Below are 21,013 nucleotides of genomic sequence, written 5' to 3' on the forward strand. Positions count from 1 at the left end.
CACACTGTTGGTTCAATATTCAGTTTGTGATACCTCAAGCACCTAGATCCTTTCGGTATGTACTGCTGTCCAGTATGGTCCCCCATCCCATCCCTTTGCATTTGATTTTTCCTACCCAGATGTAGGATTATGCATTTGCTGTTGAAATTTATCTTGGCTGGTTTCTGCTGGGGTTCTTCGTAATACCCTGGGAGTATTACATGCTTTGCTATTGGTGTGATCTTGATTGGTCAACCACTCCTGGGGAGGGTAACAATGGTGTTGAATTGCTTCCATTTATACACGATCTGCCTGACAGCGGACTGGTGGAGTCCAAACTTGTCAGGCCCAGCCCAAGAACAACCATGAAACAGTCCAGTCCAGTTTATCAGCTTAAACCTTATAGAATCTTGCCGAACTAAATCTATACTACAGCAACTAGTGGATATACCCTGGGAGATTCTAGGGAGTGGCTACCCTGAACCTCTTTTGCTTCTCATCTTCCTGCCGACTATGCTGACTCTTGCCCCCTCCTCCCTCTTGGAATGCACCCCCTCCTTCCCGATAGTCTTGATCCCCCACATCACTCTCCTCATAGATACATTCCATCCCACAACTCTTTAGAAATAGTTCTGTAACCTTTACCAGCTTGGTAAGCATCAACTGTTTTTCAGAGGTCCTCAGAAATCTCCTTTGTCATAACACTTCCGCATACTATGTTGTGAAGATCAGACTTTGTGAATACCCAGAATTCTGTTCTTTAAATAAGGCAGGACCTCCCACACACATCTGATTATCATCCCATTGATTGGAATACCTGACTCTAATTTCCCCTTCAAATGAACTGATAATCCTAGAGGTTTGCATACTTTTGCCACACGCAAATATGTGGCTTTGGATCATTTTCCTCAAATAAACGAACAATGTTTTTGACACATTTGTTTAATTGGGTTCTCTATCTAGCTTTAGGACATGTGTGCATAACATCACATTTTAGGTCACATTTATGTAGAAATACTGAAAATTCAAAAGGATTCACAAACTTCACCACCACCAAAGATACACTTTAAGTGTATCTATTAAGGAAAGCAAGTATGCTATTATATAATGTATTGTGCTGTCATAGTTACTGAGGACATGATACAGAAGTGATGCAAAGCTGAAAAATTAAAGACACTCAAATGATCAAACGTGCCTTCCTCACAGATAATGCTTTGGTTTTTTATTTTAAAAACTTGTGCAGTATAAAAACTAGAAAGTTCCGAACAGATATATCAGGTAAATTTTCTATTTCCCCTCATAATAAAATTTCCGGAAACCTTATTGAGTCAGCAATAGGTTCAATGACACAAAAATATTTCCCATTTTCTGTAATTAATGAACACACTCCTTTTAAACTCTTATAAAAATGTTAAAACATGACAATCTGTAACATTCATGATACTTTGCAGGAAGTCTAATTGGGAACTAGAACCTGGGTACAAAGTTAAAGCTTTCATGTCCTCATGAGTTCTGATGTATCTAGTCAAAGGATCTTGGATTTGAGAGACCTTGCTTCAAAGAAATTAATGCATTTCTTGCAATCCAGTTATTTTATTTCACAGCTTTTCAGTTGGTGTTCATACATTTATAATAACTTACTGAAGAAAGTTCACCTAGGGCAATATAGTCAAAGACACTGCTTTGATTAAACTTCTCTTGCTTCTTGAAGAATCAACTTAAGGTAGTCTGACTTTATAAAACCTTTGTGACTAAGCAATTTCAAATACAAATACAGTTTTAGATGAAGAGAATGTTTAAGACTCTTCTTCCTTCACAAATGAACTATCTTGGGTTATGTTTTCTATGGACACTGGCTCCCCATATACATAATGGCATATATACATTCTACTTAATTCTGCTGACTGTATCAGTTGTGATACAACTTATATGCAGAAAACTGCTGAATGTGGCACATATTGTATATCATTTTCCTGAAATGTAACAATCTGCATTCATAGAGATTTTAAAATGCCTTAAAATGATTTACACCATGATTTCCAAGAAACATGCTGAAAAATGAAATTAAATGCACTGACTCCCATCATTTTGTAGCAAATGTTCATAAATTTATCATGACATTTGCTCACTTTCAAAAAGTGGATAAAGTTGAAGTCCAATAAACCTGTTGCTTGGGTAGCGTCTACAGTCTTGTAAAATGTCTGTTGCAATGTACTACTGGTATCAGAAAAACACTCTTCCAAGTTCAAACATGACCTGCAAACATAAAACAATTTCACTAGCTTGCATGCTTATTTGGCTGACTATTTTTAGTGTTCACACAAAGTGCTCTATGTCAAGGCATCAGGGATCAGTGAGCTCCAATACCAGAATAGTAAAAGATTGGGGTGGGAAGGGGCGGAACTGAGGGGAACCCAAAAAATGGTAGAATGAATACTGAATTCTACTCAGTTGTCATGGAATGGGAACAAATGGAGCTGGAGGGGATGGAAAACAAGACTACTGTAGAATGGGTGGAGCCCTGAAGAAAGAGTACACTGCATCACTGCTACAGTTTTGCAAGTTTACTGAATTCCAATTTATTCCTTATATTAGTGTTTTGAAATCCAGCCCTTCCAAACTTTCTAACAATATCTGACACTATGGTAATATTAGGTCAGAGAACCATTTGATAGATTTACAACAGTAATCGGGTAAAGAATCTATTCTGTCAGTGGCCACTTTGCTCTGATGTCAGTTGTTGCTAGGAAAGCCTGGATAGGTGGGAGTTTATGTCTTTCTATTACACCCTGCTGTCCCTATCCACCGTGTCTGCCTGCATAAGAAATAGCTTGTTGGGGGACAGGTAGTTATTGCTTGTGATTAGAAATTATACTTGCTGAAGGCTTTAGTAATTAGGCTACTGGCTGCATTTAACACTAGGATAGGGATTTACAACTTTTTTTTTTTTGCAGAGAGGAAGATTTAGCTTTTCAGTTGTGGAGCCGGAAACAAAAGATGAATGTTATTTAAACACAATTACTACAATTAGTCCTCATGTATTCAATACATTCCCATCCTTTCCCTTTGCATTATTTGGAGAAGCTCATGGCCATCTCTGTGACTTTGGGGACCTGCATTCTATGAGTAAACTTCATACTCTATGGTATGGGGGTAAAGATGCAACACTATCAAGGTAGGTTCTGTGAGCTGGGGTGGGGGTGAGGGAATGACATGAAATAATACTGTATTTAAATTCTAGTCACCAATTCAGTAGGGTGGATATTCAGCTCCAAAGCTCTTGCCGTGCTCTTAACAATTGCTCTCCACTATGCTGAGACAAGGACTCTGCCTTTATATAGTAGAGTTTCAGGACTGGAGGAAAGAATTTCCAGCCTTTGCTGAATAAGTAACATCAAATAAAGAACACACCATTGTAAAGACCATGGAGGAGAAAGTTGTCTTTGGAGGTCAATGTGTATTTTTGATGTAGGGCTACCTTCATATATATTCTATGATATATGGCAGACTGTTGGCAATATAGAGCTAAATAGTCAACAGAGTATTCAGCACTTGTAAACAGTGTAAAAAGTTAAATTATCTTTAAATATTTGTTTAGCTTACATACCTTGCACAACTCAGAATATACAAAGTGATCCCACATGCACTGTAATGAACTTGTAAGTTGGTCAGCTTGATTTACAGTGAGGCAAAAAAGTATTTAGTCAGCCACCAATTGTGCAGGTTCTCCCACTTAAAAAGATGAGAGAGGCCTGTAATTTTCATCATAGGTATACCTCAACTATGAGAGACAAAATGGGGGAAAAAATCCAGAAAATCACATTGTCTGATTTTTAAAGAATTTATTTGCAAATCATGGTGGAAAATAAGTATTTAGTCAATAGCAAAAGTTCATCTCAATACTTTGTTATATATCCTTTGTTGGCAATGACAGAAGTCAAACGTTTTCTGTAAGTCTTCACAAGGTTTTCACACCCTGTTGCTGGTATTTTGGCCCATTCCTCCATGCAGATCTCCTCTAGAGCAGTGATGTTTTGGGGCTGTCGCTGGGCAACACGGACTTTCCACTCCCTCCAAAGGTTTTCCATGGGGTTGAGATCTGGAGATTGGCTAGGCCACTCCAGGACCTTGAAATGCTTCTTACGAAGCCACTCCTTCGTTGCCCGGGCGGTGTGTTTGAGATCATTGTCATGCTGAAAGACCCAGCCACGTTTCATCTTCAATGCCCTTGCTGATGGAAGGAGGTGTTCACTCAAAATCTCACGATACATGGCCCCATTCATTCTTTCCTTTACACGGATCAGTTGTCCTGGTCCCTTTGCAGAAAAACAGCCCCAAAGCATGATGTTTCCACCCCCATGCTTCACAGTAGGTATGGTGTTCTTTGGATGCAACTCAGCATTCTCTCTCCTCCAAACACGACGAGTTGAGTTTATACCTCATCTGACCATATGACATTCTCCCAATCCTCTTCTTGATCATCCAAATGCTCTCTAGCAAACTTCAGATGGGCCTGGACATGTACTGGCTTAAGCAGGGGGACACACGTCTGGCACTGCAGGATTTGAGTCCCTGGCGGCATAGTGTGTTACTGATGGTAGCCTTTGTTACTTTGGTCCCAGCTCTCTGCAGGTCATTCACTAGGTCCCCCCGTGTGGTTCTGGGATTTTTGCTCACCGTTCTTGTGATCATTTTGACCCCACGGGGTGAGATCTTGCATGGAGCCCCAGATCGAGGGAGATTATCAGTGGTCTTGTATGTCTTCCATTTTCTAATTATTGCTCCCACAGTTGATTTCTTCACACCAAGCTGCTTGCCTATTGCAGATTCAGTCTTCCCAGCCTGGTGCAGGACTACAATTTTGTTTCTGGTGTCCTTCGACAGCTCTTTGGTCTTGGCCATAGTGGAGTTTGGAGTGTGACTGTTTGAGGTTGTGGACAGGTATCTTTTATACTGATAACAAGGTCAAACAGGTGCCATTACTACAGGTAACGAGTGGAGGACAGAGGAGCCTCTTAAAGAAGTAGTTACAGGTCTGTGAGAGCCAGACATCTTGCTTGTTTGTAGGTGACCAAATACTTATTTTCCACCATGATTTGCAAATAAATTCTTTAAAAATCAGACAATGTGATTTTCTGGATTTTTTCCCCCATTTTGTCTCTCATAGTTGAGGTATGCCTATGACGAAAATTACAGGCCTCTCTCATCTTTTTAAGTGGGAGAACTTGCACAATTGATGGCTGACTAAATACTTTTTTGCCCCACTGTATATGACTATAACATAAGGCTGTGTGTGAATAGAAAAGGAATTCCCCCAATTGACAGAAGGTATTAATACCCTCATTTGCCTGTTTTTAAATAAATTCCTGGAAACTATTTTCAGATGAGTTGAAAAGCTTGCAGCTTGTCTAAGAATGAACCTTTATCCAAATACTCTTCAGTAAACTTGCTAACATTCTGGATATGTTCTAGAAAACCAGTAAAAGGATTAGTCAACCAAAAATCAAGACCTGAAGACACATTGGGCTTCTTATAACTGTTACATTTTCCTCAAACTGCATAAAAGCCAATTTTAGTAAACCAACCTCTATAGTGATGAGTATTACTATCATCCATTCCAAGCGCAAAGCATGTTTTTCGTTCAAATGATTTCTCATCAGATCTGTAAGTTCTGTGCAGTGCTGGAGCTTTTCATTTACTACCTTCAGTAGTAAGGATAGAAAAGTTGATGTTTCAGAAAACCTTGAATAAACAATTTCTTAATATAAGTTACTTCAAGAGGTGGATTTAATGAAATCAAAAGTATGGAGAATTACATCACAATATTTCTATAAACTGCATATGCTAGAGTAGCTACAACTGAGCACTCAGAATATTTCTTAGTGTTGGGAGATGTGATTTTCAGCTCTCACACAATAGATCACAATGTGTAGACCACTCATATAACCACAGAACACTTTAAAAGAAGGAGTCCTTACCTTCCTTTCTCCACTTGCATGCATTTATAAGCTTAAGTGGAGATATATATTTTACACTGTGCTTTTCTTCTAAGGAACTCAAGACAATATTTAGGGGTCAGCCCTCATTTTATCTCAATTGCCCTTTGTGTAAGAGGTTTGTAGGTACCTATCATAGCCTAGTATACTTCACCAAATAATTAAGGTTTAAGTATGGTTTAGCAAAACTTAATAATGCAGTAGGGTTAAATTTGTCCAAACCTTTAATGAAGTTAACACCAGAGAATTTTAACACAAAGTTAGAGGCAAACCCTGAAATAAAGCTGAATGTAAAACAGTTCAATTTGGCAGTGTGAGTATATATCCATTTTTATATATTCACATATATTGCCTCATTGCAGCATTTTGCTCCCTGAAAAGCCATAGCTGAAGGTTTTCTATAATGGAATGTGGGGGAAAATTTCTGTGTCCTTTTAGGTAGAATTTGCTGCCTGAAAAAAATTACAAAAGACACTGTAAATTAAAAACCAACTTTGAGATACTTGGGGCACAAACATGTCAGATTTCAGTATGAAATTGTGGTTAAAATGCTACAGAATATTATAAAAATAATCATAGGATAACTGTGATAAGGTAACTTTTATGTATCCAAGTTACTTTATGATTATTAAATTTCTAATAATCTACACCCACCCTTACAGTATGCTTGTATATACAGAGGGGGGCGGGCTAGGGAAGATACTAACACTTACTCCATGCAGGCATTATGTATCTCCTGGGCCAGGCCATATTTGAATCAATACATAATGTGAATTCTATAAAAAGTCTAAAATGTTTTGAAATACATAGTTCCTCAAATGGAATTGTCAATTTCACCATTATTCAACTGCAAAGATTCTGTAAAGTTAAAAGAAATAACAGCCTACTTTTTTATCCATGTGGATTAATTTGAGAGTAAAGACAGTTATGAGGGCATTTTATTCTTGAGTCCCATTGTGCACATACAGATGCAACACTGTCATGGCAGCAATCATATTTTTAAAACCAAAATTTATACATATTCTTATTTCATTTCATTTAAAACAACTGGGCCTATATCAGGGGCAGCCAAAAAAACCCTGTTCAATCTGTTAAATACTACTGAGTTAAAACATATTTACATATTGATGCTACCTATGACTATAGTCTAGACACCAGTGAGAGTATTTGGAATTTAGAGAAAATTTCATGAATGCTGTTACAGATTGTTATCACAATGGGCTGGTTCACGTCAAACAGTGATGCTCTGTAAAGCTAAGCTGATCCCTGCTACCCTTTCCATAGCTCTCTAACTTCAGTCTTCACATTTCCTATCTTCTGCATAAGATTTTCTCCAGGTAGTGACAACTGCAAAATGATTCCTCATTCCTTCACCTCAGTCAGCCCAGATACTTCAGGGTAAAGCACTATTCTCCAGCCCTTGCCATCATTTTTTCCAAATAATTCCTCGATCCACATGAAGCCCAGAAGCATTCAGTGCGACAAAGGTGACAGTTTTGTGGAAAACAGTACTTTACGTTCACACACTCTTGACTGCCCAATTTTCTAAAAATTCATCTTTTTATTACCATCTAACAATATTCCTTTTTCTAGGGGACACTGAGATACATTTTTCTGCAATATCCCCATAGCAATGTATTGCTTATATTTTAAGAAAAAAGCATCCAAGAAATTTTTAGAATCAACCATTAACCATAAACTATTCTAGAAAGAACAAAAGGTTGACAGAGAACCTATGAAAGTAAGTTTCTGTGTAAAACTCCACTTGTCAAGTTGCTGGTGACAACTGCTCCTCCACCCGTCAGTATCTCAGAATTACATGAATTTAAGAAAAAGGATAAACTGGTCACAAAACCTCCCCAAAAAGTGTTACAGAATGCATTGGTTATGTTTGCACAAAACATAAAGCTAGAATCTGGCTTATTCACATTAGGATGTTTAAGCCCACTGTCTGATTGTGCCTAATCCACTCCTCCTGGTAGTGGGAGCAGCTACAGAAAATCACAAGAAAGAAAGATGCATCTCTAAACTAGCACTTTAGCTTGTCCTTCCCAACAGTCCAGAAATATTGTTCATGCCTATTGCTAAATGTTTTAGAGTTGGCCTACAATTTTGTGCAAACAAAATTATTGATTCGTGCTACTCAAAAAAGGCCCCACCAATCCTTCAGTATGTGTAAATGTTCAATGAAAAGGAAAAAAAAAAGTATTTATAGATCATTCCTAAAAGAAATAGTGCAGCAGGCAGAATAACAATCTTAATGTTTGTCCAAAAACAACGAGGATGAAAACAGAAAAACAAGATTTGTTGAAGAGAAGCAATTGGTAGAAAATCCTGTAAACAAAGAAAGCCAGCAAAATAATACCTTAACTCTGCGATCAATACTGAGAAACCGATACATTTTATCATACAGTTGCTCAAGATGCTCTCTGTCCCAATAGAAATCTGGGGTAATTAACAGATCGGAACTCAGATTTATGTGATGCCTGAGGAAGAGGAAGTAAATAAATTTTTATTAATCAAGAGCCTGTTAATGTATTTTGCATACTGCACTGTTATAAGATTTTGAGACAAACATGCACTCTTTGGATAAAGATACTCATGTAGCAAAAAGCTTTGTTACATTCTCACAGGTAGAGAATTTATGGTTAATTTCCCATCTCCAAATTAGCATCCTCTGCTTTTAGAACCTGATTGAAGCTTCATATACAGCATGTTGTCACCCTTTATGTATGGTGATATATAATGTGTATTGCTATAAACTTCAGTTATCAAGGAGTTGCAGAAAATACAGAATTTATCAAAGTCATAAGCATTAATGGCATAAGCATTAGCATTTCCAGTTTTTAATATGTTTATGTCATGAGTTGCATCTCAACAAAACCCCTTGAGTAACAATTCTCTGTGTCATTTCATGGTGCATATTTTTCTAATTATTCAGATAATGTGACATTTTAATGGCATCTGACCTGGGTTTAGCTGCAATGAGCCTTTCCATTGTATTTAACATTTTGTTTCCAATTCTTTGTGTTTTTGTTCCCTGCAAGGTTTTGTATGTTCTCTTGCAATTAATTGGCTTCTTAAAGAGTAAACATAAATATTTTAAAAGATTTTGCTAGATTTATAGGTGGACCAATATGTATCACTAAAGAAAAAACTACTGGTATCAGAATCAACAATATACAGTGTGATTGGTTTGAAGAAGGTCTATCTCTGTCAGTGCTGAGAATTAACACAGATATGATGGCACATAATCAAAAGTAAGGACCTGGTAAACCACATTTTAACAGGAGGATAAACAAGATGTTTGTTGGTGTTAGGCTGATATATGTAAACTCAGACTTCTGTTAAAAATTACTTAGTTTTGTTATAGATAGCAAGGACAACAGTCAAGATGAAAAGGAGCAAAATATCATTAAGAAAAAATTGGTAATGGTAATGAATACCACTAAAAATTATCACAGGATTTGTAAAACAGATTATAGAAGAGAACTGTGAGTACAGTTATGGTATTTGTTGTTAAAATTACTTTTAAAACTGACTGTTATAGTTAAATACAATCTGTTTGTTTGTTTTTAATTCAGATACCTCAAGGCAAACAGTTCCCCAATTTTTTGCATAACATCAGCATGAGAGAGTTTCAGTTTCTTTCTTAATTTAAGCATCTGTAAGAAGAGAGTAATAAACCAGTAAGAACACTGATGTTTGTTAGATATACAACACTACCCACCCTGCTGCCAATTGCGTTCTCTACTTGAATTAGCAGAAGCAATTTGAGGACAATAAAGTAAGATCTATTCTTGATTTCATATTTGCCTTTGGAGGTGGGATAGGCAGTCTTGCCATAGGTGGTTTATGGTAACCTGACTGTCATGGCCAGACAACTTCCTGGGGAAATTGAGGTTCAAGGTTCATCCTACATGATAGAGAGGTCAATTAAAATGGTCCATCCCCAAAGACTTCTGTTATCTGATGAGTATCTCAGTGCTCTAGGGAAATTTCCAGGAGACAGGGTGTTTCTGTCAAGTCTGAGTAACCTCTCTAGAGGATGAGCAGTGAGGGTAGAAAAGAAGGTTTACTTTGCTTCCATTGCATCCTCAAGTAGCTACACAAACTTTTTGAGTAACACAGAAATTAATACTATCTATCTGTGAAGGAATGTAAACCTGGCCTTGGGAACAGGGACAAAATGAGCGAACCACTGAGGGGGGACTTTCAGAAAATATTACTCAGTCCTGAGAAAGAGCAAAGCGTGAGAAAAGAAGTCAAAATAACCTCGCCTTGATTTTGTTTCATGTAAGATGGGGCAGAAAGAAATTTGACAGGCTTTCAAGATTCAGTCAGTCTATCCTGCAATAATAAAGAGTATTCTTGGAATCACTGCTCTGTTTCTTGATTTGCCTGCCTCAAAGGGCTGACGCTATCTCAGTAAAAGGGGAGTCCTGTTGGGATAGGTTTGTAGGGCACCTTAAAAACGGAATACTTCACACTAATGTAAACATAGTCATTGTACCAGATCCAAATTCATTGTCTTCTCCAGTTTAATGGAATCCTGAGGATGTAGACCACAAGGAAGTGGTAGTTCACCCTATTGTTCTCTTGACCCTTGACCATTATGGCTAATTAGTCAGCCAAGGGAGAATTGCCTGTGTGGATGAATGTTGAATGCATTTTATACTAAATGGAAGATTTCTAATGCTCTTAAAGAGACTATTGTACAACTCTTCCTCCCAAAAAAGATGTTGTGCAGAGCACACAACATTACTAGAAGTGCCCTTGAAAAAGGAGTATTTTCCAAAACACATTGGGCTAAATCAGTGGTATTTTTCCACTGGCACTTGGGATTCCTCTTTTCCCTCAGAACTAGAACTAAAGCCTTAGCTCAACTGGATAACTAGCCAGATTTTAGCTTCAATTTTGGACACTGCGGCTTCTAGTCAAAGCCTTTGGGAATGGGTGGCAAGCAAACAAAAATCTTAGTACTGCACCAAGAATGCATCTGGAGGACTGAAAAAGAAATCTTAAGAAACCTGATTGAAACTTTTCAAGGGACCATAGTTGGAACAAAGTCCCAACTGCCCCCCATATAGTAACTGGCCAACTGATTTCACAACACAGATTGCAATAGCTACTGGAATAAAGTTCCCTCCCTGCTTTTGAGTTAATATTATTATGGGGGGGGGGGGGGTTAGTCAATGATGAGATGCAATTAGGATGACCATTTTTCCTTCTCAAGGCCTCAATATTAGTTATTCTATGTTAGCTATTAGTAACCAACCAGAGTCGCTGGGAGTTGGGTGGCATATAAATAATAATTATTATTTTGCCATTTTCAATGTACAACTACTACACTGATTCTTTTTTCTTTTATTTTGAACATATCTAAATAACTTCCTTCTGTATAATATGCCAACCATTCTGAACTTAGCTTTTCTGACACCTTCTCTAGAGTTCTGGGCTGACTACACTTTTTATTGATGACCTGTTCCTCTTTCTACCTCCTATATCTACCTTTTTTACAGATTTCCTTTTTCTAACAAAAGGATTGATTGACTTTAGCATATTCTATCACTTTCAAAGTAATAGATTTTAAATTTTCATAGTAAGAAAATTTTGTAAGTTAACTGTAAGAAGATACTTTTTCTTTTATACATTACAAACTTGCATACAGGCTTTTCTTCTTGACAGCCTTTATATTGAAGCTTATTGACATGAGGATTCATAATAAATGTGAGGTCAATCTACATTCAAGCAAATAGTTTCCCACAACATACATAAAATGTATATCTAAGGCTTTTCCCCTTAGACACATGAGTTTAATTAAGCATTTTGTGAAGTCACTGAAGTTAACTTGAAAGTGTTCCATATCTATCTCTTCAAATTTGATACAGAGTTTTACTGAAATTTTGATTTGGCAAACAAATCCTAATTCATTTCTTGTACCCAAGAATAGATGGTAAATTCAACAATCCAAATTCATTCACCCACAGTGTCAAAAATCTGCAAATTTCCCTTACTTAATTTTATGGAAGGATGAAAAAAAAATAGCAAGTACCTCAGGTATTGATTGGATAGATTCTACAAAATTATCCAATGATGCTTCCCAAATGGCCAGTTTTACTACATTAGAGAAAAGTACATAAGACATATTATTCATGGGTGCTACACTTCAGGTTTTATCACAAAATGAAATCCTTAAATTTATAATAGCTTGTTAACTGGTCTAATGCTTGACAGTTAAAATAAGTAATTTGGGACTAATGATCAGATATGTTGATTATTGTTTTTAGACCTTAAAGTAGGTACAAGTTTCTGATTTTGACTGAGGGAGTCATTCGCCCCCTGCTGACCTGGTGTGTTCTTTTTGGCTTAGTGTAACATAGCGTAAACCTACCTAGCATGATTTAGCATGATTTGCAAACCAAGCCACAATTGCTTCTTCAGGTAATTTTTTTTTTTAAAATCCTGGCTTACCATTATATATGAACCTGTCTTTATTTCTCTGCCCTAAGTTATTTCATTGTAATGTTCCAAGCCTCCCTACTAAAAAAAGTAAAGATATAATTTCTGCTCCTCCTATTCAAATCAAAATACCCTATCCCCAATTCACCTGAGATTCAACCGTAAACCTCCCATTTCATGCCCCTTTCAGCCCAAAGGGAAACATTACTTTTATGATACTATTTTCTGTGAGGTAGAAATGCTTAAATTTTATGCAGTCTACTGAAGATAATATAAATCAGGGTAACAGTTCTACAGTGTAGCATAAATTATTTGCAATGGCATAATTCTTTCTTTTTTTTCAGTCAGTATGCAAAAGAAGATAACGTGAGATTAAGAGCAAATTGTTCAAAACAGTTGTAACTATAGAAGTTTTATGCAGAATATCTTGTGAGTGCATTATACTGTAATAAATTCATTCATGAGCTCATTTCCTCCTACATTTCAAGTAATAACACAAATCATTAAAAGATGTGATATGATGGACAGCTTACCAGAAAGGCAGAGAGCATTGGAAAAAGCAAACTTCTCTAAAATGACCTCATCCATTTCTACTTCTGAATTTATCAAGATTTCTCCTCTATGAAGTTTTGATTGCCCTCTGTGAAAAAGATATTAATAAATTACATTAGATGCAGGCAACTTGGTGCTCCCCCATCAGCCCTAGCCAGCATTACCATTGGTCTAATAGTGACTCAAATGAGTATTAGAAGAAAAAGTGAGACTGTGTAACAAAACATGAGCAGGTATCCTTCAGCCTGTTCCTAAGAACACTGAAAAATAGAATTTAGGAGTACTTGTCTTAACATGGATCTTATTCCACATGTGAATTTCTGTCTCTTTTACCTTTTTCACTTAAAACTTCAACAGTGTGTAATCAAGCTGCATAAAAGCGTTAACACTTTTGTACACAGCTGAGTGCACTGGCCTCGGAGATGCTCAAACAGAACAGTGGACAATTTTGTGGCAACGCAGCAAGGTCCTATCTTTCAGCAACTGCAGTGTAGCTCACTATGCTGTGAAGCAGTTATATATCATGTCAAGATCATGGACAGCCTTTTATTCTTACTATAACCCTCTCCCAAAATTGTGGTAGCCCCACCCCCATGCCCTAATCTTCCCAAACAAGGGTTACACCATTGGACAACATCACAGGATTATTGTAACTAATTTAGAGTATGATTTGTAGTATTTCATGAATACTTTTTAAAGAGCTTTCATAAGCCTTTCTCATTCAACACACCTTCCAACCCACAATATGGGGTTAGTGAATCCCTGTGCTTTGGAGTTTGTATTTACTGTTGTTTGTTAAAGTTTCCTGTTAATGAGAAAGTGAATTAGAAAAAGGAGAAACTTTTGGTGCTACTACTTCTCATTTGGGGAGACATAAAGGCATTTCTCAATTCCATCTACATTCATAATGTTGATTTTTGCACTGATTTTTAGAGACAGTTTCCATCCTTGGATGGTTTTTTTCCTGCATATTTTGTATCCTGCAACCTCAGACTGTCTTGTAAGCCCTTGTCTGCTAACATCTCTCTCTGGGGGGCGGGGGTGGTGGTGTAATTTAGATCATATAAGAACAGGCATAAGATAATCTGTAACAGAATGACAATGATTAAGATACTGTTACCTTTATTGAATAGTTTCTCATAACAGCACAAATCAATTTAAGCACATTTAATATTTGAATATTAAGTTTAGAAGAAGTCTCCCTAAGATTGTACAGGTATGGTTGTTTTTGATATAGCTTATAATTAAATAAGCATATATTTAATAGCTTTAAGTACAACTCACTACTACAAGGAAAGGCTAACTTTTCCTTAACTGGAACTAGAAAAAAACTTTAAAAAACCCAAATGTTTTATTCTTTCCAATCTCAGTGCTAGTCATTACAACTTGCCTCCACCAAATTAGTCAAATAAATGTTTAGTAGAATTTGTAGTTTCTTTTATGTTTGGGTTTTCTGGTTCTGCAGAATGCATGTACTACTTAGTTCAATATTTTTTTCTGAAATTTGTACTTCAGGCACATTTATTCCCAGTCTCTAAACTAGAAACATCACTATTTTCTTATTTTACAGTGGAATTACCAATATTTTTTCTGAAGAAGTTTATGAAATGCCTAGATGCTATGATACAACTCATACCTGAATATATGTTCAGGAAACAATTATTTGTCAAAACTTCCCCCCTTATATGCCTACTGTTTAAATGGAAAGCTCTGTGTACTTTATGACATTCATATACTTACTCATCTCTTCTGTAGTTGATCTCTTCATTTTCCCAGTGAACTAATGCAATTTCATAGGGCTGGATCTCATGTTTTTCCAGCTTTTGAAAAATATTCTTTATCTGGGAAACAGATTGTAAATTAAAATTACTAGCAAGTTCTGAAGGTGCATTAGATACATTTAGACGATTGATCAAGTGCCCTCAATCTGTTTGCAAGATTGTGAGAAGAAAATTGTGGAAAACAGAAGAAATCATAAGGAAAACAAAATAATTACATATCCCAGGTTTTTTTCTCACAAGTTTTTGCCCAAGATAGAGAAGTGTTTACAAGGAAGAATTGGCTAGAGGTTGTAAATTCATGTCCATAAATACCCTCATGAATTTCATTTATTTATTTACAATCCAGATTATAATTCTGAAGATAGCCTTTTAGAAAGAAAAATAAGAATTTGTTAAAGAAAATTAGGAGATATGACAGAAATTAAAAAACCTTATTTTCTGTATGTATTTTCTTCCTACAAAGGAAGAAATGTTGCCATCTGATCCAACATTCACGTTAGTTTGATGAAAGCAAATTTGGAAATCCATGTTTCCTCCTAGAATCTGGCTATACTTTCTGCATTTCCACCACCCACTCTATATACCATTCCTGATCATTTTATCATGATGAACATCAAAAAAGTCTTTATTCTCAAAAATAATCTGCAGAGGATATCACTGTGAAATAGTTGGAGAATTATATGATTTGAATCCTTTGGAAGAGATGGCATCACAAAAAAAGGACACTAATGAAGCAGATTTGAAAATTAAATATATACATGGTTAATAACACTTGCTAAATATTTTGCAGAGATAGTATTTCAAAATACAAGAAAAAGATGGGGGTAAGCCACAAAAACCCAACAATCAATAAGATTCCAAAAAGCATTTCTGATCCAGGAACTACAGGTAATTCTCAATTTACGACCACAACTGGGACCGGAATTTCTGTCGCTAACTGATGCAGTTGTAAAGCATGATGTCATGTATCCACATTGCTTAGCGATGGCAATCCCGGGCAGTCTTGGTTGCCATTGTAACCCCAAGACATGCAGGTTGTTAAGCAAGAAGAGGTGGGAGTCCCAAGTAAGGAGCATGGGGGTGCTGTGGGGGGTGGGGTGGGGTGGAAGAGGCCTGGGAGGGCCAGCACAGGCCATGCAGTGGGGAGTGGGGGTGCTGTGGTGTGGTGTGAGCTCAGGAAGGTTGGGGAAAGAATATGCTGTGGCTCAGGGGCTTTTTGGCATGCTGTGGCTCTGGGGCTGCAAGAAGCCCCTGAACTGAAGCGCAGTGCAAAGCCGCAGCTGCCCCTGGAACCCTCAGATGCTCCAGCAGCACAGCGCAAAGGGGCTTCTTGGCATGCCACGGCTCTGAGGCTGCAAGAAGCCCCTGAGCCGCAGCACAAAGCCTAGCTCGGCCCAGCTACACAGCGCAAAGCCCCAGCTACCCCAGCCCAGCTGCCCTGCACTCCACCCCTGCTGCCCTGCCACCCCAGCTGACCTTCACTGTCTTCTTGCTCCCATTGCTGATGAGGTGTGCCCAGCCTGGCCCTTCCCAAGGCAGCTGCTGGGTACATGAGGCTAGGCACAGCTAGGGCCTTCTTTCATGCACCTGCTTCAAAAAGGACCCCTTCTACCTGGGTCCTTCTTTCATGCCTGCGCAGCTGGGACCTTCTTTCATGTGCCTGCCTTCCAAAACCTAGCAAGGCTGCACACAATTTAGCCAAGGCCACACACGATTTGGACAAGGGGCAGGTGCAGCCTTGGGAAGAAGGCATGGCACAGCCAGCAGTTGCTTTGTGAAGGGCCAGGCCAGGTGTGCCTTGTCAGCAGTGGCAGGAAGATGACAAAGGTGAGCTGGGGTGGCAAGGCTGGCAGGGGCGGCAGAGCCAGCAATTGCAGGGCAGCCAAAGGGGCATAGATTGGGGTGGAGATAGGCGGGTGGGGGGAGTTGAAGCGCCCCTGTGGTTATAAGTGCAGGCTGGCTGCCAAGTGCCCGAATTTTGATCATGTGACCATGGGGACGCTACAATGTACATAACTTTGGGGACCAATCATAAGTCCCTTCATTCAGCTCCACCGTAACTTTGACCGGTCGCTGAACGAATGGTTGCAAGTCAAGTACTACCTGTATCTTCTTTCCTTCCTTTTATTATCTTGCTGGAGATATCTCAGGCTTTCCTCATCTATGAGTGTGTTACAAGTTCTGTGCCAACATAGTGATTGGGTTAACCCTTTCTTTTTCATTATACACTGTGAGACCCCTCAGATAGTTTCTTCTGACAGCATATAATCTGCTCTTAGTATAACAAATCTATTTCTCTCTCTTTAGAAAGTAGATAGAAATAAACAAGATATGTCAGAATTACTAATGATTAGCAAGGAGAAAAATTGTCTTTAATTTTAGATGTCATCTCAGTATTTACAAGGTTTTGCAAGCGTATTGGTTATTAACCTCTTCCCTTCTGAATTAGAATGAAGGTTCCAAAAATTCTAGGACAATTTCACTTTACTTTAATCATCAAAATGTACTGATTCTATTGTATTCAGATAATTAACACATTTACTCTTTTCCCTCAAACACCTCTCTCTCTCTCTGGAAGACACTAATGCTCTTTCACTTCAACATGCCATATGGTATTTCCTCTTTCATCTCTTTCTCAATATATTCAGGCAAGGAAATGCCATTTTCTATGTTTATATCATACTACAGCATTTTAAAAAGAAACCTAATACTGTAATAAAACAGGTTATATCTGAAATGTTACAGTTAGCCCTTCTCCCACCTCAGAAAGGTAATTTATAAATATTTTATTAATATGTTAATTACCCTCATTCATACACCAAAAATAGTTTTCCTCCAGAAACCTGCCTTCAACTTACTGTTTTTTCTTCAACATTCCAGAACACAACAGACCCTTCCCTATAAGAAAAAAAATTCAAAAAGATGTTAGACTTATGGGATGCAGTTCAGGAAAATTGCAATTCCTCGCTATTATTACATTACCTGATGATATTTGGTTTAGGGATCTTTAGAACAGGGGCAATACAAAGAATTTTAGTGATACAAAGAATTTTAAAGATTAATATCCAACTGAAACCAGAACCTTTCTTGATGGGACTAATGGACAGAAAAGTAGAAAAGACTTATGGAAGATTGTTTTGTTACATGCTAACTGCAGCGAGATTATTATATGCACAAAGATGAAAAGACTTTGAATTATCCACAATGGAGAAATGGTTGGTGAGGATTACAGAATTTGCAGAGATGGCAAAATTGACTTATTTAATTAGGGACAAGAACTACATTTGTTAGTGACTGGAAACCCTTTATGGACTTTTTGCTGAAAACAGAAAAGAACAAACTTGTAATTTAGGGTTTGACAAGGGTAAAATATGGGAAGAAAGGAGTCACAATATAACTATCAAGAGAGGGGATAAAATATAAATGCATTTATAACTGCTGTAAAGAAGATTGGAAGCTACTTCTTTATATCTTTTTTCCCTTTTCTTTCTGTCTTTTCTCTTTTACTTATTTACTTATCACTTTTCCTTACTCTTCTTTTTCTTTTTTAAATTTATACTGCTTTTACTTTGTAAAAAAATTTCTTCAATAAAAATTAATTTTAAAAATTAATTAAAAAAAAAAAGAACAGGGTGAGCAACCTTTTTCAGGCCAAAAACTGTATTTGGCCTTTGAGTAGGATGCTGTAGGAGACACTTCTAAAACCAGCAATAATTTAGTAAAAAATACTGATTATATAGTACATTTTAAATTAATTTCTTACCATCATTACCTTCTATTTATTTAAACATTTCCCCTTCTAACTTATTTAAAATAAAATTTGGTGGTAACCTCTGAAAAAGCTTTTGGGAGGTGTCTACAGGTTATGTACCTCCATTAAAAAATAAAATAAATGTGAAATGAGTATAATTGCAGTGTAAAGTCTTTTAAAAAGCACCTGAAGGAAGAAAAACTATCCCTCAGTACAATTCTATCCACATTTACTCAGAAAGAAGTTTGCCTGTTTAAAATAATTTATTTCCAAATACTTAGGCATACCAATGAAATGCTGGCTGCAGGACTACAACTTTAAAGTTCCTTTTCTACCAAATTAATGCAGCCTAGCAGAACTGAAATTTCTGAGGATTACACAGATGAAACAAGAAACCCTTTTCTGGCTCGGGGGTACCTGTTCTTTGAGTGGAGTGTCAACTACCACACTGCAAAAAAGGTAGATGGGTCCAGATAAAATTTAAACTGAACTGGTGCCTGGAAGTTGCATGAGTCTGGAAGGGGTGAAACAAGCACAGAAACAAGTACTAAGATGGAATTACTGTGGGTCAGTAATGGCATGGCTGTCGAGTGCTACTGGCATAGTAGAAGCTGGTCTATGACTTGGGAGTTCCTCCTGGATTGATGGCTCCCTGCTAGAGCAGCTGGTGGAAGCAGTGGCCCAGAGGCAGAGCAGCTTTGCCCAGCTTCAGCTGGTGCATAATTTACAGTCATATCTGAACCAGGAAGCTTTGACAACAGTGATACGCACCTTGATCACCTCGCAACTGGACTACTGCAAAGCACTTTTGGGGTGCTGCCTTTGAAGATGACTCAAAAACTGCATCTGGTGCAGAATGCAACTGCCAGACTACTAACCAAGGCAACCCTTTATTTTAGGATGATATACCTTGAGGTTGTTGCACTGGTCGTTGGTAAGCTTCTTGGCCCAATTCCAAGTGCTGGTCATTATCCTTAAAGCCCTAAAGAACATGGTATCAAGATTTATCAGGGACCACCTTACCAAACATGATTTTGCCCGTCTGATCCAAATATTGAGAGTGGGCTTGCTGGAAGCCCCATCTCCACCTGAAGTGGGAGGGAGGTGGGCTAGAAGGCAGGTGTTCTCAATAAAAGCCTCCACAGAAGCCTCCAAATCTGCTTAGGACCAAACCTCCTTGTGTTCTGGAAAGCTCTGAAAACCATTTTATTTCAGTAAGTTTTTGATTCATAGAGTAATTATGGCCAATCATTTGATTGTATTTTGTTGATTATAATATTTCTATATGTTTTAATGGCTTTATGTTTTCTCCTTCTTGTACACTGCCCTGAGTCTGCTTGATTGGAGAATTCTACAAATATTGTAAATAAATAAACATCCCGAGGTTTCGAATGATACTGAAGAAATAAACCTGTAGTTTTCCTTTAGGTGGAAATGAAAAATTTAGATCACATATGCTACATTATTGGTCTTTACTTACCTGAAGAAAAATATGATCCCCAAATCATGTTCTTTGGCTGTCTTTTCTGTGCCAACCACCAAAACATTTGCTGCATCTAGTTTTTCAAAAAAATCTTATGTGAAATTATAGTGCAAGACATAGAAACAATCAAGACATTTAGCCTGCACTCTATGTACGGTTACCTGAAAGAAATTTGCATTAAGCGTTTCTCCTTCAAGTCTAGCTGACCTCCTGGTGACTTCATCAACATGTCTTGGTAAAAATGGCCTTCTTCCAGGCATTTTTATTTCCCCATCTATCTTATGGTCCTGATATTCCCTGATGGAATCCCATCCAAATATTAAGCTGGGACAACCCTGCTTATATTCTGAACCCAGACAACATTAGATAGAAGGTGCTACTTGGTAAGCTACTATGGGATTTACAGCCAATAAGTTTTCATAAAATTGTCCTGCATGACACATGCAGTGCAAGGTTATGTCCATCAGAGCACTCTAACATTTCCAGTGGCCTGTCAGCAACAGACCGTCAGGACACAAGTGGAGAGACATTTGCAATTCCCATGTGCTAGTCTATGTTAAACTATAACATGATAGTTCATAATAAAACTGAATGGATTTATGTTGGTCTTCCAGCATTGACTTAACATAATAAATTATACACAAAGCTTAACTGGTGACATTTATTCGTCAAATTATCATTTCTCATGCTTTTTTTAAATCAAACTTTAATTTACTAAACTACATCCAAAATGATCCATTAAAGCTTCACAAGTAATCTGATTACTTTTAAACCCTATAATTTGTCTATACAGAAAGCAATCATTATTTTGGGACATTGAGACATACTACTGAATGTGTTATTGTCTCTGTTCCCCTTAACCCTGAAGAACTCTCTTGTAAAAAAAAATATGAACTATAATAGTGCTAAAAATACATATTGGATGCCCGCTAATTAAGGATCAGGTTAGGAGTGAGCATGCTCAAAAGGCATATAAGGACCACAGATAGGGGATACAAATACCAATACT

At 37.5% G+C, this 21,013-nt stretch overlaps 1 protein-coding gene across 7 annotated transcripts in view; it reads right to left on the minus strand.

The window, feature by feature from the left end:
- Positions 1-904: 904 nt before the first annotated feature.
- RMND1 (required for meiotic nuclear division 1 homolog) overlaps positions 905-21,013 on the minus strand; it is a 32,435-nt gene continuing 12,326 nt past the window's right edge. The window contains exons 4-12 of one of the 7 annotated variants that reach the window (XM_007432681.3): positions 20,002-20,077; positions 17,629-17,668; positions 14,730-14,830; positions 12,971-13,077; positions 12,031-12,095; positions 9,564-9,640; positions 8,341-8,461; positions 5,565-5,681; positions 905-2,235 (exon numbers count right to left, since the gene is read on the minus strand). In XM_007432681.3, coding sequence (XP_007432743.3) covers positions 2,203-2,235; positions 5,565-5,681; positions 8,341-8,461; positions 9,564-9,640; positions 12,031-12,095; positions 12,971-13,077; positions 14,730-14,830; positions 17,629-17,668; positions 20,002-20,077 — 737 coding nt within the window. In that variant the 3' untranslated portion in view covers positions 905-2,202. Of the gene's footprint in view, positions 2,236-5,564; positions 6,428-8,244; positions 8,462-9,563; positions 9,641-12,030; positions 12,096-12,970; positions 13,078-14,729; positions 14,831-17,628; positions 17,669-20,001; positions 20,078-21,013 lie in introns of those variants that run through there. The other 6 variants (XR_015796450.1, XR_015796449.1, XR_015796453.1 and 3 more) reach the window with 6 other exon arrangements.

This window comes from Python bivittatus, unplaced genomic scaffold (assembly GCF_059951505.1).
Source record: "Python bivittatus isolate LINGU-HERP-01145 unplaced genomic scaffold, Pbiv_v1 ctg000020_np1212, whole genome shotgun sequence".
In the NCBI taxonomy this organism is placed as follows: domain Eukaryota; kingdom Metazoa; phylum Chordata; class Lepidosauria; order Squamata; family Pythonidae; genus Python; species Python bivittatus.